Below are 25,129 nucleotides of genomic sequence, written 5' to 3'. Positions count from 1 at the left end.
CTACCTCAGTATGTACATGTTTACAAGATATGCACTAAAAGTGATTATTCTAAATATACTCGGGTAGAACAGACAATCCAGAGGTACTTGTTTCATACAACAGAAATACATGTTAGCAAATATATGGTGGATTTCAGGAGGCCTCATATAGGCTTGCTGCATTCATGAAAGTGAAAGGTGCTCATGCCACAATAGGCTAATAGTTTTCAACAACAATAATATCATTTCATGAATGCTGAAAGACTATATGAGGCCTCCTGAAATCCACTTCACCATCAGTCCCACATTTGCCGACAGTCACACTATTGGCGCTGTTAGTGACTTTTGCCATTGAAATTGCAAGGTAATTTGGGGATAAGATTTTTAAATGTTGTATTGTCCAGGTGGATTATTCTAAGTAAAGAGTGCCATTTTTGCGCTGTTCTATGGAATCTTTTGTTTTGTATTAACGCATCAAATACAGCACATGAATATCTATCAGTGACTTTATATGTTTGGTGCACAGCTCAAACTTCAAAGATTCAAAGATTAGGTTTGAATCGCAGTATCCCTATACTTTTGGTTTGAGCCTCATAAGCAAAGATTTGGTTTTATTTGCAGTATCACTATAATTTTGGTTTGTGCCTCATAAGGATGTTGACATTCTCTAATAACGTGGAGCCTGCTAATGGATTCCTGGGACGATACCTGCGAAGGAAACTACTAGAATCAGAGGGCAGCATTGGAACTGGACATGCGGAGCTGCTTCGAGTACTGGATTGGGTCCCTCGTCTTTGGTATCATTTGCACACTTTTTTGGAGAAATACAGCACTCCTGACTTCCTCATAGGTATGTTAAAGTTTACTTTAATACAACTGAAGTGATTTAGGTATGAAACTACTTTTGTTCTGATGACAGGGTGGCCAATCAAAAAGTGATCCACTCCAAAACTTTTTTTTACTGAGGTGGAACCATACATTGAAAGGAGTGTATTTATCAAAAAGTTAAACTAGGAAAATTTCACAGCTCACTCCAAGTATAGGATTTTTGCTGACTATTCTTTCTTTAAGAAAAAATAGAGAGCATATTTAACTATTGAGAGTAATAATATGCAAAATATGAGTATGACACTTTAAAATAATAGATTAAAACAAAGTATTGTAACTTCTGAACAAGCTGCTATAACCACTTTAAAGGAAAAGGAAAGTCTAAGTCACTTGGGGGTGCCAAATTGGCTGGTGCCCCTGTACGGAGAGAACAGCACCAGCCCGGGGTAGCAGCGATCGCTTCCTTGTTCACTGCGTGCGCATGTGCAGTAGAGTGAAAAGCTGAACTTTGAACAGAGAAGTCAGCTTTTCACTCGCGCATGTGCCTGTCCCGGACAATCAGCAGCAGCGCAAATACGGAAGAAGGAAGCGCTCGCTACAGGTACCCCGGGCTGGTGCTGTTTTCTCCTAACAGGGGTACCAGTCTGGGGTACAAGGTAAGCGATTTAAGTCACTTTGGGGTGCCTAACATTTTGGCACCCCCAAGTGACTTAGACTTTCCTTGTCCTTTAAAGACATTTTTTTAAAGTGCACATATACATGTTCCTATCACTAAATAAAACAATTTTGTAATGTAATCTGTTAAAAATGTTGTATCTGCTTTGAGGTACATGAGATTGTTTTTGCAGTTTTCTCTTTGCAGCGATCTCCTTCAAAGTTCAGTGGCTGGCCATCCTGCTAACTGGTGATTTATGGGCTTCTCCTCCTAAGCTTAACTGCTAGATAAGACTCAGGGGTGGTTTAACCTGTACATATGTACTGTACTTGCCTGTTCAGAAATTGCTGCTCCTCAGAGCACCAGGGAGTAAGACAGCCAGAGGCTGCTTAACTTTGAAGGAGATAGCAAACAAGAGGGAGAATAGAAAGCTGCAGAAACAATCGCTTGTACCTAAAAGCAGTTATAAATTTCTTATCAGACATACTTTACAAAACTGTTTTATATAGTGATAGCCAAACACCGGATATGACTTCAGACAGACTTATAATGTTTGAAGCAGTTGTGCCCATTTGTGATGGAGTGTAGTTGTGTCCATTTTTGTGAATCGAAAGCAATAGTGTTAGACTCAACACAATTGCATCAGGAGAACTGCCCAAATTCACAAGAATTCTGGGAAAAACCAGTGTATCGTGGGAAAAAATATGACAATTGTGCTTGAAGTTGCACTTTGCTCACAGCACTGTGGGATGTTAAATGAGGACTGGTGGACATAAATGAGTCTTATTACTTATATGCTTTCTTGGTGACTAAAGAAGTCATGCAAAATTTTACTTTGTATATATATAGTCCCAAAGGAGGAGCACTCACTAAAAAATATATTGTCCGTCTGGGTGCTAGTAACAAAAAATGTAATAGTCCCACAAAGTACAGCACTCAACAGATCTTATGTAAGCAAAAATAATTTTTTTTAAAATTTAATTTACAAACCCGACGTTTCGGTCACTGACTGTGACCTTTCTCATACTCTAAATACTCAACTGCTTTTGGACACTTTTAAGTTACACTTTTAATAACATCTGTTTAAATAACAGATGGGAAATTGTGAGGATAGAAACTACACTGCCTTTCACGCAATTGGAAAAACCAATGGTGGCCTAGTAGTTCCCTACACAAAAACCAATGGTGGCTTAATTCCCTAAACAAAACAGGTTGTTACAAGTGCTTTGGTTGCCTGACATGTAGCAATATGGCACAGGGAAATACGGTTTATGACCCCCACTCAGGACACAAATACCACATACAACATAGATTAACCTATACCAACACATATGTGGTTTGCATGGCATATGTGGGTAAAGCCTCTACGACCTACCAGGAGCAAATGAACAATAACAGATGTGCAATCAGGACAGCGCTCTCCATAGGAGAGGCAGCCCATTGCCAAACATTTTTTGAAGGCTGAACACAAACTTGCACATTTTAGACACATGCTAACTGATTACATACCTCCACTGAGACGAGGGGGTGATAAAGACTCTGCCCTATTAAGATGGGAGAGCAAGTGAATCTTTACATTGAACACTTTAACTCCAAGAGGACTAAATTAGACCTTTCCTTTCTATATTTATTTGATATTATCTGTAGTTCTCCATATAGCAAAGTCAGCTAAATGAGACATCAGTTTGTATCTGTTTTTCCAATAGTCTGCTGAACTTACCTTTTCATTTTCTTACTCATGGACTTCAGTAATATCTTGATTACCACTTGATATATAGTCCATATCCCTGTTATCATGAATATTCCTGTGAAAGGACACTATTATATATATGCATCATTGATCTTTTAATATTTATTTGATACTATTTGCTACATTTTTTATTATACTTTATTGTCCCCAAGACATTGCTATTATGATGATTAAGGTGCTTTATGCTGAACTTACTTCACCTCTCAATATGTAATTTCTGACCAACCAACCATGATCATACCATGTTCACAGTAGGCGCTATATCATGAGCAGTTTGGGTATTAACAGAAGGACTCTGACAACTAAACCTAGTTGCCACTGCCTCACTGTTTGAGGTTAGTCCCCAAGTGGTAATGGCCAACTTTGCTTTGTTACACTATTGCAGGACAACAACTCTTAACTTGCTGGAATGCATTTTGGGATTATAGCCTAATACAATTTCCAGCACAAAAAGGGTTTTCTGCTGTGTGTATAACTGGGTTTATATACCTGTGAAGGCCTCCAATATGCTCTAGGAAAGGGGATAAATATGTATGTGACTGTGCTTCAACGTTGGCTGCAACCTATATAATACAGTGGCTTATGGTTTATTCCCTTGGACACAGAGCACTAGTCCTGGCACACCTGATTCACCACTGATCATTTCGGAACCGGTGTTCAGGTATTCCTCTCTGGGCAGTCTCGCAGTCAATGTATTTGCTTTCTTTTACAGTAGTTTGCAGCATGACAATAAAATGTGCTGCTTGTTGCTTTTTTTGATGCAGGCTATTCACAAGTACTATTCACTGGATTCTCTGGGCAGAGTGTAGTATGCTTAAATGCAATATTTTACACATCTTTAATGCTTTGTGGTTACAATACCCTGTGAAACAATGTGTATTGTTGATAGGTTGCCATAGAGACTACTGTTTGGGGGGTGTGGCTAGGCACATACCTCTTTTATAGAAACAACAGAAATTCTACCTCCACCTCAGCCCTGAATGTAGATTTAGCTCGGGCACCTTCAATGGCGCCCGTTCAAAATCTTTTAACCTGGCTGATCGACGAGACGATCGATATCCGCAGCCTTTGCAATAACGGTCGCCTCTTTGAGCTGCCATACACGCACCGCATATCATACGAAAAAAGTTTTCCTACGATAATATTGGTGCTTCTGGCATCACAATAGACTTGCCAGAAGATGGTAGTATAAAGGCAGTTCTTGAAGGACTTATGCTTCTAACCAGCCCCTCTATTGTAGTTTTAGAACTAGACCAGGACTAGGCCTTGGCAGATGGTGGTTGTTATTAGAAAAAGAGATAGCGTAATCTGTCAGATTGCTATGAGCAGTTTACTCTGTCCCTTGTGCCAGGGTCGGTATGTGGTCGGTGGATAGGTTATAGATTAGGGCTGGGCATGAACTAGCTGTTTTCTGCAATATTGGTACTAATGACAAAATTAATCGTAGATGGTACTTAGTTTAGTTCTCAATAGGATAGGTCTCAATGGATAAGTGTGGCAGGTGGTGGGGCGCATAAATCAGAATTTCTGTATGTGTGCATAATGTAAATCAGTGCTGTGCAACTTGCGGCCCGCGACCCCCCTCTGTGTGGCCCCCACCTGTCTGGCTGCTTTGATGGCTTACCTTTGTGTAAGATTTAAATGGTATCAGTACTGTGATTAACTGGATCCCTGTATGGCTGACAGCTCACATTCAGGCTGTAATCCCCCTGTATTGTTTAAACATGTAATCCCCTGTGTTGTTCACACCTTTTAATCTCTGCATTGTTCAACACTGCATTGTTCACACCTCAGACTCAGGCTGTAATCACCCACATTGTTCACCTGTTCATACCACAGACAGACTGTAGGAGCAGTAGAAACCCACAAATAAACCCTGCACACTATAAAAAGAGGTGGTACTGCAATTAAAAAGTTTTTTAATATATAGCTATTGCGCAGACTGTAGGAGGAGTGCCAGCATTGTGTCACTGTATGCTGCCTGTGTGTGCCATACTCTGCCTGCCCTATGCTGCCTGTGTGTGTCATACACACAGGTAACATAGGGCAGGCAGAGTATGGCACACACAGGCAGCATAGGGCAGGTAGAGTATGGCACACACAGGCAGCGTAGGGCAGACAGAGTATGGAACACACAGGCAGCATAGGGCAGGCAGAGTATGGCACACACAGGCAGGGTAGGGAAGCCAGAGTATGGCAGGTTTTTGCTGTACTACCACCATTAATATGGGTATAGTCATGTGATAACATGGGTGTGGTTTCAAGTGGGTATGGTTTATAAAAGGGGAGTGGTCAAAAATGCCTCCCATTATCGGCCCTCCACCATGTAGGCCAGAAAAATTCCGGCCCTCGGTACCACAGAAGTTGGACAGCACTGATGTAAATGATTGTAAACTGTAGAAAGTGTTATCTGGAAGGAAAGTAAGAGAGGGTCACATAAGTTAGGATAGAAGTAAAAGAGAATTAACACCAGGGCTAGATCTATTGGTAGGCAAAATAATGTGCCTATGGTGCAACAGGAGGGGGGGTGATTAGGAACATACCTCTTTTGTCAGAGTCCTTGAAGATGCTTTGGACACTATTCTGCCACCTTAGCTGTCCCTAATTAACACTGTTGTAATGGATGAAGGATTGGCTTGATATTAGATCACTAGACCTTCAGTGTACGAAAGGGAGTTAGTCACCTAGACTGAGACCTGGTGCACTGTGTTATGTAAGAGAGCCTAGAAAGGTAGAATATGTAGAAGAGGGTCAAGGGGGCAATAGACAACGTGAAGAGAGACTGAAAAAATGCCTTTGATGGGGATATCAAGGGAACAAAATTAAAATGAATCTGGTGTGTTTAGGTTTTGAAACCTACATTTAGCAGACAGGAGAATGCCCACTGCTCCGTGTCCGTAGGAGAGAGCCATGTTTTGGTAATAGGTAGAGGGTTAATGAAGAAGCAATACATTTTGTTCATTGAAAATGGATTTAACATTCAATAAGATGGTTTTATAGAAATAAGCTTTGCAATATTAGTAGAGTGTAGTGTTAGAAGCTGTATAAGTATGGCTATGTATAGAAATAACTTGGAGGCAGAATAACAAGACAATGGGACCAACGGTTCGGGAAACATCTCCAGTGGCAAGGAACAGCAATAAAGGCCAGACCTAGATTTTAAAGTGTATTTAAAGTGATTTTAAAGTGTTTTATTTGTTATTTGATCTGTTGAGGAAAGGATTTAATATGTTAAAAGTGGAATATAGTGTTGAGAGGAGAGAAGCAGAGATATGTATTTTATTTGATGGATGTTAGAGGCCAGAAGAAATGTAAAGAGAGATGGAGGAGAGAGACCAGTTCGGACCAGTACCTGGATAAACTTTGTACTAAAAGTTAATTTTGGTAAAGCCATTCAGATTTCTTATATTGTCATTCTCTAGAATATAGTCTTTAATGTCATACTTTAGCAAACAGTCATATTTATTTCCCCACAACAGATGTCAGACTTACCAGCCTGAAATTTTCAGGTTGAAATAGTAAAGTGCAGGTAACATTAATGCCTGCTAGTGGTTCCTGGTGCACCTATTAAAAGGTCAAAGGTCACCTCCAAGGAATGACAGAACAGGGAATATTGCAATACTCACTCAGAAAAGGAAATTTATTGATGCAGTGCACCAAGCATAGAATAGCAGTACAGCATTCATCAGCTTCTCACAAATTTGTGTGTCACCCTCTCTGTGACATCATTTTTTATACCTTTGAATAAACATAATTAGCATAAGTAATTATGTATTATTACCGTTGTAATTTCATTGGTTAACACATTAATATACAGAATAAGACAATTATTTTATTGGATTACGTAGTTAAGTGTCACCTGTCATAAGGCAAGATGCCCAGAGAAGCAGGACTACATCTTGACCATTTTCACTTTCCTACCCTCTGTACCTAAAGCCGCTGGGCCACATCCTGACCATCAGACATGATATAGAAACATAGTAAGTTGGGTTGAAAAAAGACATACGTCCATCAAGTTGCCTATAGTCCTCAAGTTGTCCATCATAATGCCTATATATAACCTGCCTAACTACTAGTTGATCCAGAGGAAGGCAAAAAACCCCATCTGAAGCCTCTCTAATTTGCCACAGAGGGGAAAAAATTCCTTCCTGACTCCAAGATGGCAATCGGACCAGTCCCTGGATTAACTTGTACTAAGAGCTATCTCCCATAACCCTGTATTCCCTCACTTGCTAAGAATCCATCCAGCCCCTTCTTAAAGTTATATAATGTATCAGCCAGTACGACTGATTCGGGGAGTGAATTCCAGAACTTCACAGCTCTCACAGTAAAAAATCCTTTCCGAATATTTAAATGGAACCTCCCTTCTTCTAAACGGAGTGGGTGCCCTCGTGTCCGTTGGAAGGACCTACTGGTAAATAAAACATTAGAAAGGTTATTATATGATCCCTTTATATATTTATGTCACCTCTTAAGCGCCTCTTCTCCAGTGTAAACAGACCCAACTTGGCCAGTCTTTCTTCATAACTGAGACTTTCCATACCCTTTACCAGCTTAGTTGCCCTTCTCTGGACCCTCTCTAACTCAATAATGTCCCGTTTGAGCACTGGAGACCAAAACTGAACAGCATATTCTAGATGGGGCCTTACCAGCGCTCAGTAAAGGGGAAGAATAACCCCCTCCTCCCGTGAATCTATACCCCTTTTAATACAGCTCAAAACCTTGTTTGCCCTTGCAGCTGCTGCCTGGCATTGCTTGCTACAGCCAAGTTTATTATCTACAAGGACTCCAAGGTCCTTCTCCATTATGGATTTGCCTAGTGCAGTCCCATTAAGGGTATACGGGGCTTGCATATTTTTACATCCCAAGTGCATGACCTTACATTTATCCACATTAAATCTCATCTGCCACTTAGCTGCCCAGATTGCCAGTTGGTCAAGATCCTGCTGCAGGGATGTCACATCCTGGATAGAATTGACTGGTCTGCAGAGTTTTGTGTCATCTGCGAACACTGATACATTACTCATAATACCCTCCCCTAAGTCATTTATGAACAAATTAAACAAAAGTGTACCCAGTACAGAACCCTGAGGGACCCCACTGAGAACCTTATTCCAAGTAGAGAATGTGCCATTAACAACCACCCTCTGTACCCGATCCTGTAGCCAGTTTTCTATCCATGTGCAAACGACTTCACTAAGACCAATATACCTTAGCTTAGAAAGCAGTCGTTTGTGGGGAGCGGTATCAAATGCTTTGGCAAAATCCAAATAGATTATATCTACTGCATCCCCACTGTCCAGCTTCTTACTTACCTCATCATAAAAAGCAATTAAATTGGTCTGACATGACCTGTCCTTCATAAAGCCATGCTGATTACTGCTCATAATGGCATTCTCCACTACATAATTTTGAATGTGATCCCTTAACAAGCCTTCAAATAACTTGCCCACCACGGATGTCAAACTTACAGGCCTATAATTGCCAGGCTGAGATCTTACTCCCTTTTTAAATATGGGAATGACATTCGCCTTCTTCCAATCCCTAGGTACCATACCTGATGAAAGCAAGTCTGAGAATATCAGAAACAAGGGCCACTGCAATTCTGCCCCTAGCTCTCTCAGTACCCGAGGGTGTATTCCATCTGGCCCAGGTGCCTTGTTTACATTTATCATGTGTAACCCTTTAAGCACCATATCCTGTGCCAACCACTGTGTAGTTGGAGCTGAGGCAACAGTGAAGCTATTGGGTGGGACTTGGCCCTCTGGCTCCTCTACTGTATACACAGAAGAAAAGAACTGGTTAAGCACATCTGCCTTTTCTGTATCCGCTGTAACCATATTGTTACTATAACTCAATGGGGCCACACCCTCAACCTGCATCTTTTTACTATTAATATACTTAAAAAACTTTTTGGGGTTAGTCTTGGCCTCGCCCGCGATGCGCTCCTCATTTTCTATCTTTGCCTTCCGGATTGCTGTTTTACAACACTTGTTATAGTGTTTATATTCATTAAACGCAGCTACTGTCCCCTCTGACTTATATTTCTTAAAAGCTTTCCTTTTTTTCCTTATTAACTTCTTTACCTCAGAGTTAAGCCACATAGGGTGATTCTTAACACTTCTACTTTTTCTTATTAATGGAATAAATTGAGAACAGTAATGATTTAATATCATTTTAAATGACAACCATTTCTGCTCTGTGTTTTTATCAGAAAACATAATGCCCCAATCTATGCCCTGAAACACTGCCCTTAAGGAGCTAAAATTTGCCTTCCTAAAATTCATTGTCTTTGTTGCCCCCGTGTAAATTTGTTTCCTGCACCAAACATCAAATGAAATAACATTATGGTCACTATTACCCAGGGCTTCAACCACTTGCACATTTGCTATACGTTCTGGGTCATTAGAGATCACTAGATCTAGTATAGCATGGTTCCTGGTTGGCTCCTCAACAACTTGTGACATAAAGTTGTCACGCAGCAAGTTTATAAACTTGTTCCCATTTACTGTCCTGGCAGTACTATTGCCCCAGTCAATATCAGGGTAATTAAAATCCCCCATTATTATCACTTGCCCCAAACTAGCAGCCTTTTCTATTTGCAACAGGAGCTGGGCCTCCTCCTCTTCGCTTACATTAGGGGGTCTATAGCATACCCCTACAATTAGTTTGGTAGATTCTTTACTATCTGTGAGAAGCTCAACCCATAAAGATTCAGCACCCTCTGTTACCCCCATCACTTCCTCCTTAATATTTGCTTTTAATTCCTGCTTAATGAACAGACACACTCCTCCTCCTTTTCTATTGCCCCTGTCCCTCCGAAACAATGTATAACCCCCAATATTAACAGCCCAGTCATGAGACTCATTCAACCAAGTTTCAGCAACGCCAATCACATCATATTTCTGCTCCAACGCCAGTACCTCCAGCTCTCCCATTTTACCAGTCAGACTCCTTGCATTGGTAAACATACATTTAATACTGGTTCCAGCGTGAGAATGACGTGTAAACAACTTATGGGCCTCCCTGCCATTATCAGTATCCCGAAGCAAGTCTCCTCCCCCATTTTCTCTACCTATGCCCACTACCTCATCTATCCTGTCTACCACAGAATTTCCTGCTGCACCCTCCCCCCCCCACTCCTAGTTTAAAATCTCCTCCAACCCGCTAGCCATCTTTTCCCCCAAAGCAGCTGCCCCATCATCATTGAGGTGCAGCCCATCCCTGGCAAAGAGCTTGTAGCCGATTGAGAAATCAGCCCAGTTCTCGAGAAACCCAAAGCCCTCCTCCCTGCACCAATCTCTCAGCCACGCATTAATCTCCCTAAGCTCCCGCTGCCTTCTTAGTGTTGCTCGTGGCACAGGTAATATCTCTGAGAAAATTACCTTGGAAGTCCTCGCCCTCAACTTCGCACCTAGCTTTTTAAAAATTGTTCTTGAGGACTTCCCCCCCGAATGATATCCTGTTGAGCAGAACATTTGCAGAAACTTTCCAGACATGGAAGTCTGCCAGGCATATAATTATGTAGTAAAAAGGTTATCTGAGCCAATCTTCTGAGCAATACAAGCTCAGGTCTAAGAAGCAAAGCAAAAATCAACTCTTAACACTATACGATTTGTTTGCCAGTACAATTAAAACTTATGGTAGTTGTGGGAGTCACAGTTGACCTAAGCACCCTTTGAGTTGCATCTGTTTCCTGTCCCAATGATTCCCAAACCAGTTCTCTAAATGCATGAATTCTTTGTTTTTTTCTTCAGAATCTTATATTTTTAAGTTTTTTTGATAGGTCCGTGCTTCTTTTTATCCTGTCCAATTGGAATTGAGGATTTCCGTGTCTGGTTTATTGATCTGTGGAACAACTCAATCATCCCATACCTTCAAGAAGGCTCCAAAGATGGAATCAAGGTAAATATAACAGGTTTACTCATATGGAAACTATGCCAAACAGATAATGCAGTCTTATTTAAAGCATTTGCAGTACACATCCAGAGTTGTTTTCTGGCATGGGGGCCGATTCACTAAAGGTCGATAAAACGAGTGATATTTATAGCACTTGTCATAATTAAGAAGCGATGTTCTTTGCGTTATTTATCTGGCGATGAGCCATTTTAAGCAATATTTTAATGCATGCGCGCTATTATGCATGTAGCAGTTACTTTCTGAAAACTACTGTTCTAAAAATTACCATTTCCCTGAAAACACAAACATGCATCACTCTAGGAAGATCACATACTTGAAAAAATCCGACTGCAAACTCCATCTTGTCACCACAGACAATCACCAGCTGCAGTCTTGTTCAGTAACGCCTACTCCTGTGAGGCGTTAAGTTTCACAGTAATTATCACCACATTTTACACGTTTAACGCTTCATATGTTTTTGTGAATCATGCGTTAGTATTATTTCTATGTGATAATTACCGCAATGCGTTAAAAATAACACTTTGCAATAAAGCGTTTTTTTGCGCATGTGATTTGAGTGTTAACGCATGCGTAAATACTTTGATGAGTCGGTACTTATCTGTGTTTATCAGTGCTATCTTGCAACACTAAAGGGTAGATATGTAATATAATGTAACATCTTGCAATTATTTTTCATACAGATTGCTTTAAAGTAGTATTGGATTTATCCTATGTCTTGTGTATGGTGTTCCACCTATATCAAGGAGGAACCTACAACATATTATTGCCCATCAATCCAACATATATTAAGAAACTGTGGAAGTTAACAGTATTCTAAATAGCAGTGCTGTTTGATTCAAACCAATAAAAGGTGCAGCTCGAACAGAAGTTTTTTGTTTGAGGGTCTGGAGAGGTTTTGAGATTTTAGAAAGCAGACCCCCTTATCTGTATCTAAAGTGTTTACTATGGGGATTTTCTGTAAGTCTTTCTGGGGATTTTTAAGTAAGCTTAAATACCACCATGCAAACCCCTGACCACCATGCAAAATCTGACAAGCACACATCTGCTCTAACGAAACCTGTAAATCAATTATTGTAGCAAATGTTGTTTTAAAACTATAATTGGGATGAGAATGGATGTAAAAACATTGTTGGCGTGTTCAGACTTTAAAATTTCACATCCAAATATAAAAGGAGAAAACATAATCACACGCTCTCAATGGGATTAACATGGAAGTATTGGGAAGCCACAAAAAAGTTTACTCATTTTCGTCATTTTCAATTGCTTATATTTTAGAAAAAAATGCAAAATCAATTAGTGTGTTGACACTTTTTTACAAAATGTTGTGGTCGTTGAATCCTTTAAGGTGGAGGGAGGCATGAAAATGTATTGTAGGGAGAATGTACTGTATGTCCCAGCAAAGGAGAAAAGTCATTTTGCATGAATTTTCAAGAATTTTGAAATGTTTATGGATTGTTAAGGTTTTCAGTTTTAAGCCTGTAGGCTCCACTCATGAAAGGGGATTTTACCCAGGTTTGGGATATATGGGATCAATCAGTTGCCCCCCGTTCTAATGCAGTGGTAGAAGCTCATGTACCCATAGAAAATTCTGATGTACCAGGTTCAGTGTATCCTCCCCGGAAACTCCAGCTTTCCCTTTCTCTGTGTTGACATGAGAGTTGGAGGAGCCTGAAGATGTTCCTTCCCCTAGTGGAGTGCATTTCTCTAACTTACAGGTTACACAAAGAAAATTTTGGCACAGAACAGTTAAAAGACTCTACCTTGATCAAAGCCAGAGAAAACATAAAAGTTGTTAATAGAAAACCTGTTGAGCCAAAGTAATTCCCTTTGGTTTACAGAAAGCCACAGCAACAATTCAAAAGGGCTATGGATTGAATCTTAAGACCACACCAACAGTATGCGGCTGCATACCTAGATGATGTAGTGATACATAGTATGGATTGGGACTCCCACCTCCCAGAGTTCAGGCTGTGTTGGATGCCCTCTGTCAACCCCAAGATATGTGCCATTGGTTTAGAGGAAGCTAAATATTTGGGTTACACTATTGGCAGAGGTGTGATAAGACCACAAGTAAACAAAACAGCAGCCATTCAACAGTGGCTATGCCCCCTTAATAAGAAGCAGGTTCAAGCCTTTTTGGGCATCACTGGTTGCGACAGGAGGTTTATTCCTCATTTTGCCACCTTGGCAGCTTCATTAACAGACTTAACGAAGGGAAAAAACTCTGTTCTCCCAGGGCAATGAAAGGTTAATATAAATTAAAAGTAAATCTAAAGGCATTCTTTTTAAGTACTTACTGCATATCTAAATTCCCAGATCCCTGCTTGCTTCTCTGAGATATGGTGCTGGCAGCCTACAGCAGTGTGAAGACTACAGTGACATCACTGAAATCTCTCTGTCCTTCCTGTAGGCAGCCAGCGGCAGCCTTCCTATTCTCTGAGCATGTGTGTAACTTGATCCTGTCTCCTGTTCTGAGCTACACATGCCCACCAGCCAATCAGAAGCGGATCTGCCACAGGGGGGGGGGCGGGAATGAAACACATGTGCAGTATGAAGCAAGGAGGGAAAGTAAGGGAGAATACCTTTTTAGAGATTGCTGCCTTTTCTAAAAAATGTGAAGTAAGTGTGACTGAGTAAATATTTCATTAGGTGAGCCAAAAGTGTGGTGTTTTTACTAAACAATAGGAGGACTATTGGGCAGTATGCTTTTTACATTTTGACTTGCATTCTCCTTTAAGGCACTTAAATATGCGTTATGTGCACAGCCAATTCTGTATTCCCCATATTTCTCGAAGGACTTTATGGTCTGAACAGACACATCAGATGTGGGTTTAGGGGCAGGATTATCGCAGCTTCATAATGGGGAAGACCATCCAGTCGAAAGCTGAATGATTGTGAAAGAAAGTGTGCCACTATTGAGAAGGAGCGCTTGCCATAAAGTGGGCGCTAGAGGCCTTAAAGGAACTATAACACCAAAAAATAAAATTGTTTTAAATTAATTAAAATATTATATACTGCTGACTTGCACTGGTAAAACTGGTGTGTTTGCTACAGAAACCCTACTATAATTTATATAAATAAGTTGCTGTGTAGCCATTGGGACAGCTATTCGAGCTGGAAGAAAGGAGAAAAGGCACATAGCAGATAACAGATAAGCTCTGTAGAATATAATGGGGCTTTATCTATTAACTGCTAAGTAACCTGTGCCTTTTCTCCTTTGAATGGCTGCCCCCATGGCTACACAGCAGGGTATTTATATAAACTATAGTAGTCCTTTGGAAGCAAACACACCAGTTGCACCAGTGCAGGGCAACAGTACATCATATTGTAATTACTTTTATACACTTTCAGTTTTTGGTGTTACTGTTCCTATAAGGTATTACTTCTTGGGGAGACGATTTGACCTTGTCACTGCCCATCTACCACTAAAGTGGATGGACCAAAAGAAAGAGACCAATAGACGGGTGATTCAATGGTTCCTCACACTGCAGGACTACTGTTTTACAGCAGGACACAGGCCCGGGTCAGAGATGGGGAATGTTGATGCCCTGTCCTGTGTTCATTCCTGGACCTCAGTTGTTCCAACCACTGGGTTAAAACAAGGAAAGTGGGGTATGTGGTAAGGTCACTATCAGGATACCTGACCAGGAGTGGTTCCTGGACTGCTAGTCCAGCCCAGGTGTTTTATATGGGTTTTTTATATCTGCCTAAGGCATCTTAGGTGGATAATTAAAAGACAGCTTAGGCCAAAATAAAAGCTCCAGTCTGGGGTTAAGACGTAGAGGAAGCTGCTTGTGTGAGCTACTTAAGAGGCTTGGGATCACCACAAGGTTGGAACTTTGTTTTTTTCCTTTCTTTGTGTGGGAGACAGGCGGTAGACATACTCCTGGTTAGTTAGGACAACTGAAATGTGTTAGTTAGTGTTAGTTATTTTATTATATTTGTTTCAAGTTAAAATAAGCTACCTGAAAGATAGTACTCTCTCATGAGTTGTGTGTGCCGTGGACTGCTTTACCCCCAGAAAGCAGGTCCCAGCTACCTAAACCCTGACATATGGTGGAGGATACTCTGGCACAAAATAAGGCAACAAGTATAGTGTTTGAGAGACTGAGCATTAAAGGGGTGGTGATCCTTTAAAGTGATACTGACACCAGAAATTAAACCTTTTTTACAGCTTTCATAACATTGTCTTTGCATGAGCTTTATAATTTAGCAATAAACGTATTTCCTGAGGCTTTTACATTCCCTAACTGATCCCCCATGTTCCTCTATGAGGGGCTGCCATGTTTGTGCAGCAGTAGGCCGTTAGCATTAGATGCTGTAAATGACAGGCTGAGAAGGGACAGTCAGGTTGGCAAAACAGCCAGGTTTAGGAACTTCAAGTTACAATTACTTACAAAAGCAGCTCTGTCAGTGAAAAATGATCAACATGACCTATAGGTAACTTTTTATGTAGATTCATATTTTAAAAAGTAGTTTTTTCGTGTCAGTATCACTTTAAGAACTTTGCAGAATGGATAAGATTGTGAAACAGTTAATACTATCTAATGCTGCACTTCAGCAGGCTAATGCTGAATAAATATATTGTTGTGATGGCAGAATCTGTAAATGAGGGGCTTTGATGATTTCCTGAACTAGCACAGTATCCAAGGCTATTGTGATGCTAAAATCCACAATTAGTATTGATGTTGGTATATATGTTTTATGTATGTGAGTGTATAGGTAGGTCAGTATAGGTTTGTGTGTGCTGGGTTCACTTAGAAGGGTTGAACTTAATGGACTCTGGTCTTTTTTCATCTCTCACTTTGAGAGAGGCTGTGGGTGCAGCCGAAACATCAGTTTCATTTTTGAATAAACACCCTTGTACCTGTGAGTGCAGTTCCTTTGAGCTACTAGATTCTTGCTTGATATGGTTCTGCACCCAGGCAATTTATTTACTTAACATTTTTTGGTGAGTACTGCGTACATGGTTCTCTTTGGCTCTTCCATAACCTTAGTTGCACATGCAAATTAGGGATCAGATTCAGTTCAGGATTCACACAAATCTTTTACAATGGATTCGGGGTTTGGCCAAATCCCGATTTGGTGCATCACTATTATATACACAAACATAGGAAAGCACAACCATGATACTTTTAAATGACTAGATACTTTTAAAAGAATAAATAGTCATTAGATCAGCGTAGGCCACTTTATATGACCAAATAATCTATTTTCAAGTCCCCCAGGCCTTAAAGGAACAGTAACACCAAAAAATGAAAGTGTATAAAAGTAAGTAAAATATAATGTGCTGCTGCCCTGCACTGGTAAAATGTGTGTGTTTACTTCAGAAAGTCTACTATAATTTATATAAATAACTGCTATGTAGCCATGGAGGCAGCCTTTCTAAGGAGAAAAGGGACAGGCACATAGCAGATAACAGATAAATCCCTATTGTATTCTATAGAACTTATCTGTTATCTGCTATGTAACCTGTGCCTTTTCTCCTTTTTTCCAGCTTGAATGGCTGCCCCCGTGGCTACACAGCAGCTTATTATATAAATTATAGTAGGGTTACTGTAGCAAACGCACCAGTTTTACCAGTGCAGGGCAACAGTGCATTAAATTTTTATTACTTTAAAGCTCTTTCATTTTTTGGTGTTACTGTTTACCTTTAATTTCTTTCTGTGATTTAAAATGTTGTTTAACAGCCTACATTTTTTTTTGTCCCGTACAGAGTCATACTTGACTTCTGTCCCATCTCTCTGTTAGACACTTAGTCCTTATTGCCATGTAGACATCATTGAATGTGACATAACTGAATGAACCTAGAATGTTGTGCATTATGTTTTGGGCTTCTGTACAGCCCAGGGCAACCACAGCCCTTTAGCAGGGAAGATCTGTGCCTTGAAAATGCCCCCAGTAGCTTCCCATTTTCTGCTGATTTCCTACACATGCTCTGTGCTGCTGTCAGTTACTGAACTTAGGGACCCACTCACAATATACTGTCTATACAGAATATAAATGTCACAAGGCTGATTAATTATTACAGATAATTACTACATTACAGCCCAGAAACCATTGCAGTTAGCACCAGAATTTAATAATAATCAGACCTGTAGCCAACCTCATTTTCTGCTTGATAAGTTGCAACAATCCCTGAGCTCAGCTTTTCAACAGCTGTTCAACATGCTCAAAGTACACTAAGCTTGCGAGTGTCGCAGATACTTTCCAAGATGGGGAGCTCTTGTGACAAGTTTGAAGGCCTGGATCATTACTGCTAAAGCTGAAACTTTAGGCTGGTGCAGTAAGTACAGTATATAAATATGGCATTTTTTGCCATATTCATTTTTAAAGTTTAGTTCTCTTTTTAACTGTTGGTTGTAGGAGACGAGTGATAGTTCTCTGCATATTTACTTCCAGCAGCTGTCCTTATCATCATAATTCTCAATACATAATTCCAATAACAGGCCCTTCTGTGCTAAAAAAGAAAAAGTACACGTTAAAATTAACAAAGAGAATAACATGGGAAACAGCAATACAAAAGAAGGCTTCAGTCCTATAATACCAGTTAACATAATACTGTACATTAAAGCTTCTGCAATAAATCAGTACTTACATAGATTAGAACAATTTAGCAACATAAACATTATGCTGTATTATTTTAAAGATGTCACTTCAAACTTTTCTGGGCGACTTCCACTAGTATATATATATATATATATATATAAGGACAGAGAGCCGCACGCACAAGGACTTAGCGATTAGTGAAAAAGTGTATTTGAAAAAATCCAACGTTTCGAGTACTGACTGTACTCTACTTCAGGGACAAACCCTGAAGAAGAGTACAGTCAGTATTCGAAACGTTGATTTTTTCAAATACATTTTTTCACTTATCGCTAAGTCCTTGTGCGTGCAGCTCTCTGTCCTTATATTTCCTCATTTTGCCAGCACCCAAGGCATTTGAGCCTTTATAGGGTGTGCTCTACTCTTCCTTGTATATATGTATATATATATATATATATATATATATATATAGTATATGTGTACAGTATCTAGTAAAATTAACATCAACAACTGGACTTTTCTGAGTTTTCTTGAAAATGTTAAAATGTTTCCCCACTCATCCAAGCGGCTTCATCAGTAGTATATGTATAATCTGCCCTTGTCACTATAATTTAATAATTACCCCTCTACTGCTCCCCTCTGCCCCAATGCCAGTAAAAAATATAGATTATAGTATTTCAATAAATACTTAATACTTAATTTTTATTAAATAAAAATACAAAGCTATTGTTTTTTCATATTTTCTAGCATGTTAATTAGTCTTTTTGTTAAGTCAGAAGATGTTTTTTCTTTTTATGGCTGTAATTACTTAAATATACCAGCATAGTTTGAAAATATAATTTGTATTAATGTTATGTTGTAGGTGAGACACCACTGTTTTAAAGACAGTTAGCAACCAATTTTCACAATGTGCAGAGTAATAAGTTTACATCTCTATCATATTTACAGGTCCATGGCCACAAGGCAGCATGGGAAGACCCTGTGGAATGGGTCAGAGACACACTTCCTTGGCCAATGGCACAACAAGATCAGTCTAAGCTTCTACATCTTCCCCAGCCCACAGTGAGCACCCATCATTCTACATCACCTCCGAGAGAGCACAGCATTAAAGATTCCCCTACTACTTCACTGGAGACTGATCCCTTGGTAGGACTTAAAGAAAGCTTGTGTTTTTATGTGCAATAGTGTATGAAAAAAAATATGCCACTGTTAAAATTTTGCACTCTTATTTTATGAATGAATCAGTTTTATGCTGTTAAAATGCAATTTACATTTCTTTTTTGGTTTATAGATGGCGATGCTCCTAAAACTTCAAGAAGCTGCCAACTTTATTGAGTCCCCAGACAGAGAAACAATTTGTGATAGTGACCTCACCACCACCATTTAAAAATCCACAACTTGGAACGTTGCAGTGCAATAAAAAGCAAAGATCTGCACACACACAGCTAACATCTCAAGAACTAATGCTGCGGACAACAATTAATTCTTGTGAAGCAAGGATGTCGACCTAGCTCCACTTATTTATTGGAGCAAGGACAGGCTCTGCTCATCTTCTTATTGTGATTATTATTAATATCTGATACCATCATAACTGTTGGAGGATGAGGGAAGCATGAAACAGACTGGTGTTCTGGATTCTTTTTAATGATCGCTTTATTCAGCCATTGGGTAATACAGGTTAAAGGAAAAATATAGACTTATTACAGAATATTATGGCAGAGTAATGTGTAATTGGCCTGTCTGCAAATCAAATGATATTCCTTTCCTTGGACTTCATTTCTGGCTCCCAGTGACTAGCCATAGTTTCTAAATACAAAAGAAAGTTAAGCATTAGTGGACACTTGGGTCTAGAGATCCGGTAATGAAGGGTATTTAATCGAAAGACTGTTAATAATATCACTATACTTCCTAAACCTGACATAACTTTCAATAAGATTATTTGTTTTTTGGGAATTTAAAAAATATTCACAAGTCAAATTAATATGTGACCCTAAACTACCTGGTATAGGGTTAGCGCCCAGTGAAAATATAGAAGGGCTATAGCTCACGTTTATGTATAATTATGTTCCCACTGTCTAGGCTGAGCCCACTCAAAGTAATATTTTGTGTCTATGAAGGTGTTGAACCAACTCATACACCTTTAGCATCCTTAGATAAGCCACACTTGCCAAACCCCCTCTTCAGATAATAACCCTTAAGAGCTTCATCAAGGCCAAATCAATGCATGATGTTATTGATGAAAATGAATATTATGCTTTTTAATCTGGAGCTATGTCTTTGAAATATTTTATTTCAGGGATTTGTCTTGAGCACTATTTCGGTTGGAAAACAGTTTTTATGCCACCAATTTGATGCCACAGAGAGTTAAAACACACCAGGGAGCATTACTTAAATATACACATCATTAATAAAAACGTGAATAACCTGACTTTAGGTACAGCGTTGTATAAAACATTTATATAATGCAGAGCACTGTTATCAACAAAGTAAACAGAGCAATAGCATTTAATATTTACACTGTTGTGGGTTTGAGGGGACTGTGTGTGGCATATTTTGCCCACTCTGGATATAGGTGGAACCCATGCCTCTTATAATTTCCCAGGTATATAGCCTGGTGGAAGTTCTTTCTTTTATATGCAAACAGATACTTTTACAGCAGGTAACATTCAACTTACAGAACTTTTTATGCTTCAGATTAGATGTATTCATTTTATTGCAGTACACTGTGTTGTTATATGTATTGCACTTTATTTCTCTGCATTGCTGGTCTCTGTGGTAGGATATAGTTTATACACGCCATTAGTGTGTGTGTTTTGTAGTATGCAGTTCACTGGCTTCCAGTGCTATAACAGGGCATTGGAATTTTGGTGCTGAATTCTGGTGCTTACTCTTTTTTAAGAGGATTGGGTGCCATCAACAGATCAATATAGTTTGGCCTGTGTACTAATTATTAATGTGTGGATCAGCCACCTCTTTGGGCTTGCTTTTGGTGCTCAGTCTTTGAATGTAGGAAACAAACCATATGAAGTGAAGTAAAACAGTAACAGTATTTCTCCAGATAAATATCTCAGATGGCTTCTTTAGCTTCCTACAGCAAAGGGAAGCAGGCATTTTATATATGAATGCAACAAATAGCTAAAATACTATGTACTAAAAGGCAGCATCTGTATATATACACAGTCTACAAATCTTTGCAAGAATTCTTATTGCTTTCCATTATAAAGGCATATAATTTGCTAAATTTGAAGTCTTGTTAGGGGCAATGAAAAATATACTTGTGTTCAGCACAAGCCCACTGCATTGTTTTTTACTGAACTGCCATGCCAGTAATGTAGTCTTTGTTATAATATATTTTAAAATACATCTACTACACATTAAAAGCACAGACAGCAAGTGATTAGGCTATAACATATGAAGCTATAACATAATCACATTATCTTTTCTTGCACTGGGCAATAAATAAACCATAACACTCTCATCCCCCATCTGATGTGCCCTTAAACAGGGTTTATTTTGCAAAGTGGCAAAAAGAGATATGTATGGATTTTGTTGAACATAAGTTTTTTACCATCACAATATGTAAAGCATCTATTTGTGTGAAAACAGAATACAGAAATTTTGATTCTGAATATTCAGATAGGCTTGTCTCCTTGAATGAAATATTGCATCTAGACTAGACTAAAATATAATAATACATAAAATACATCTCTACACATTTGTGAACAGTGTTTAGCTCAAACTTTTAAATGTTTAAATAGTCTTTTACTAAGGAAAAAATTACAGCTGCTGACTTGAAGTACAAAGGATTTAAAAGCATACCATTTTCTGTTTGGTTGATAATTCACCTTTTTTTCAGTGCACTTTATAAAGGCTTTTTGCTTTCCTACTGAGTTACATCCTTTCACCTATTGCATTTGATTTTATATGTGTGACTCCAGTGACCATTACATTTGGAGAAAGTAAAGACATGCATGAACTTAATATGCACCTTATTTAGAGTTTATTTAAGACTGTTATCATAACAATCCTCTACAGATTTTTGTCCCTAAATCAGGAACATCAAACATGTGGTCTCACAGTTGAGGTGGGAAATTGTTATTCAACTGGTAAAGGGCTTAATATTACACCCTTGCCCTTGACATTTATTGATCAGTATAATGCATAATAGCATGAAAATCATGTAATTCCAGAAGTGAACATAAGATTTGAAATAATATGTCTGTGTAAGTTTTATTTGTAATCAAAATGATGCCTGGAAAAAAAAATGTACAGCCATCTAAGTTTAGTAACTCTAAATAGGTCTTTCATTTTCATATTTAACACTAATACCATATATTTATTTATGTCTTCATGTGAAATTTCAAAATGTCCTTTGTCCTTTCTTAATTGGTTCTGTCATTTTTTTTACTTCTGCATCATGCCATGGAACCACATGTGCTTTAAACAGATTTGCTTGTTGTTTAGTTTTGACACCCGCTGTTTTCTTTCAGTTGAATTTTTAGGTGGTTTGTAAAACACCTAGAAAGTAATCAATGTTGCCATATTTTTTTATCCAAAATTAAGGATAAATTAAGGATTCTTTCCAATGTGTTCAGGTTGCTCCAGTTCTCCTTCAATTTAACACCTATCACCACAATACAAAACAGAACTATAAAAAGTAAATATTTAAATCAACTGATATCATTCCATTATTTGTTAAAGTCATTTCACTGCCAGTAAGCACGTGTAGCAAGGCAAATATGAGGGAGGAATGAGGGTACACTTTAAATACATAGGGTAAGGACTCTTGATTACTGCTGCAAGGAAAAGCCAGTTAAAAAATTTTTCACCCCTTTAAAGGGGACCTGTCACCCTAAGAAATAACTCCAAATTATTTTCTATATTGTTAGTTGAGCAAAGTAAACTTTACTTACTCTAAATAAGTAATATAAATCTTGTTTCCTTCTGTCTTGGAATTACTCAATCAAAGCAAGCTGGCAGGCACCATTTTGTGGACACTGTTATGAAGGCAAGCTGTGTATCCTGCCAAAATCTTGTTTTTGTGCCAGAATGAGGGACCAGATGCCCATGCCCATGTACTGGCTACACAGTTAGATGATGAGGAGGGAGGGGAAAAGTGAGATGTGCAGTGACATCTAGGTAGTGCTGAATGGAAAGCTAAAGTTATTGTCTGCCCCGCCTCTATGCCTAAGGCATAGAGGCGGGGCAAGCAATATATGATTTACAGCTGAGAATTTTAAATGCCTCTATAATGGGTTTAGATGTGTTAATATAAAAATGAATTTGGGTTTCATGCTTAATTTGAAAAGGACTTTTATTATACAGTTTTTTATGTCTGGGTGACAGATCCACTTTAACATCATCAAAAATACAGTGAATAGCAGTGAACATGCATTTTCTGTATGAAAACGGACAACAGTCATGGATCTCAAACAAGTAGCACTGCAAAAATTGAATGTGACCGGTTTGTTTGGATCACTGCTATTTAAAGCAGTGATCAAAATGCTTTTTAACATAGCCCTAAGTATAAACCAACATAAACACATTTCCATGAAGACCCCAAGCATATAGTGGTTCTTTCCATTGTTAACCGTTTTTGACCCCATGGTGATCACCTGGCGATTTGATTAGGACCAAAATATTTTGTGTGCTAAAGCCCTTAATATCTGGAAAATTATTTGTATAAGGGCGTAATGAATAGATTTTCACAGAGAATATTGCATTGCTCATTGTCATCTACATTTAAAAGAAAAGGACTGATACTTTTACTTTAAAAACATTTGTTGTACTATAAATAAAAAGTTACAAACATTTGTTGCCATCTTATACTCAAAATAGATCCATTCTCGGATGATCTTGACAAAAGAATCTACTCTACCAATATATTTTCAAATTTATTTAATTCCTGGTCTTTTTTTTGCCACAATAATCAGCAAACCTATGAGCAAGGTAGCTTCTTCCTCTTTCCATTGGTTTACAATGTGCTTTATTTTTTACTCTAATTTCTTTTTCTTTGGATTGGCAGCTTTTCTACCTGACTTGCAAAATAAGGATGGCAACCTGTTATTCTAGTAACTTTTAAGTCTTCCATCTAGGATGTCATCTGCTTGTTTGGTATGCCCATGTGGAAGCTCTGCAGTTTATCTTTTGTTTCTGGTAATTCTGGAAAACCTTATCCACCAAAATTTTGGCTGAACCCAGGAACAAAAGTGTTGCTGAAAACCTGATTTATTATGTAACAAAACCACAACAATTCCCAATGAAAAAATATACCAGCTAAAACCTGTTGAGATCATGTAGAAGTCAATGACGGATTTTCCTTTTACTACTGGAAGATCTTTCTTTGCTTTGTGTTTTTTTTGGGGGGGGGTGATGGCTTTCGTGACAAAAGTTGAAAAAGTGCTTTTTCCGCAACTTTTTTTCCTTCGTGTTTTTTCAATTCGGATTTTTTAGTAAATGCCTGCAATTCATGGAAATTATTTTAGTTGTGGTTTTAAAAAAATATAAAGCTACAGCAAGGTGATCTAATTTACAGAAAGACCCTTTATGTGGAAAACTCCAGGTCCTGAGCATTCTGGATAACAGATCCCATACCTGGGTCATTATAATTGTACAGATGTTTTACTACATTAAAAAATTGCTTAAATTGGTGCTTATATTTGACAGAACTTTGTTTTGGGCAAATATCTCTTTTAAATTTAAGCTTGCACCATTTAGGTTCTTTATCATCCTGTATAGAATTAAATTTCATTCTCCTTTGTCTTAATTTTTGTTTTCCTTTTCTCTGGGCTTTGGAATTTCAAGTCAATAATTGAGATGATAATACCTAAGAAAAGCTGAGCTATATAGATCAGGCAGAAAACAGTGCTTGAGTTATCCCACTGCTAGAAATTATGCCAAAATTCTAAGCTTTATCTCATGAAAAAAAGAAACTTGAATCAAATCAAATTCTGTTGCGTTTCTGACATGAAGTTGTTCTTCACTATTACCCTTTCAGCAATCTGTCTCTCTTCATGCAGTATTGTGTCAGAGTAATTTATATTGACATTTAGCTTTAATACATTGTCTGGAGGACACACAACAATGTATCTGAACTGTCAATCAAAATCTGGCTCCAAATCCTGCAAGAGAGGGGATTATGGAAAATTAACTTTATTTCAGAAATGGTACAGAATTTTTAATTAATTATATTATAAAATTCCTTTTATTAATAAGATGAAACACACATTGCATTTTTATTTTCACAATATTCGCCCTTTAAGCAGTTCTTTCGCTTTGAATGATCACAGAAACAGTGACATGGAAAAACCAGGTGTACTGCCAAGCAGAGCCTCCTATAGGCTGCCAGTCCACAGAGAGGCTACAAAAAGCCTTTCACAGCTTGGATAGCTCCCAAAATCTTAGAGTTAAAGGAACAGTAACACCAAAAAATGAAAGTGTATAAAAGTAAC

General features: G+C 38.5%; 1 protein-coding gene across 5 annotated transcripts in view; it reads left to right on the top strand.

The window, feature by feature from the left end:
• nav1 (neuron navigator 1) overlaps positions 1–22,352 on the top strand; it is a 99,504-nt gene extending 77,152 nt beyond the window's left edge. For all 5 annotated transcript variants that reach the window (XM_012970897.3, XM_031896820.1, XM_012970899.3 and 2 more), the window contains 4 exons: positions 633–829; positions 10,999–11,117; positions 18,627–18,824; positions 18,970–22,352. In XM_012970897.3, the coding sequence (XP_012826351.1) occupies positions 633–829; positions 10,999–11,117; positions 18,627–18,824; positions 18,970–19,065 (610 nt within the window). In that variant the 3' untranslated portion in view covers positions 19,066–22,352. The remainder of the gene's footprint in view (positions 1–632; positions 830–10,998; positions 11,118–18,626; positions 18,825–18,969) is intronic.
• Positions 22,353–25,129: the final 2,777 nt, after the last annotated feature.

This window comes from Xenopus tropicalis, chromosome 2 (genome assembly GCF_000004195.4).
Source record: "Xenopus tropicalis strain Nigerian chromosome 2, UCB_Xtro_10.0, whole genome shotgun sequence".
Lineage (NCBI taxonomy): Eukaryota > Metazoa > Chordata > Amphibia > Anura > Pipidae > Xenopus > Xenopus tropicalis.
This window is presented reverse-complemented; position numbering and strand designations above follow the sequence as displayed.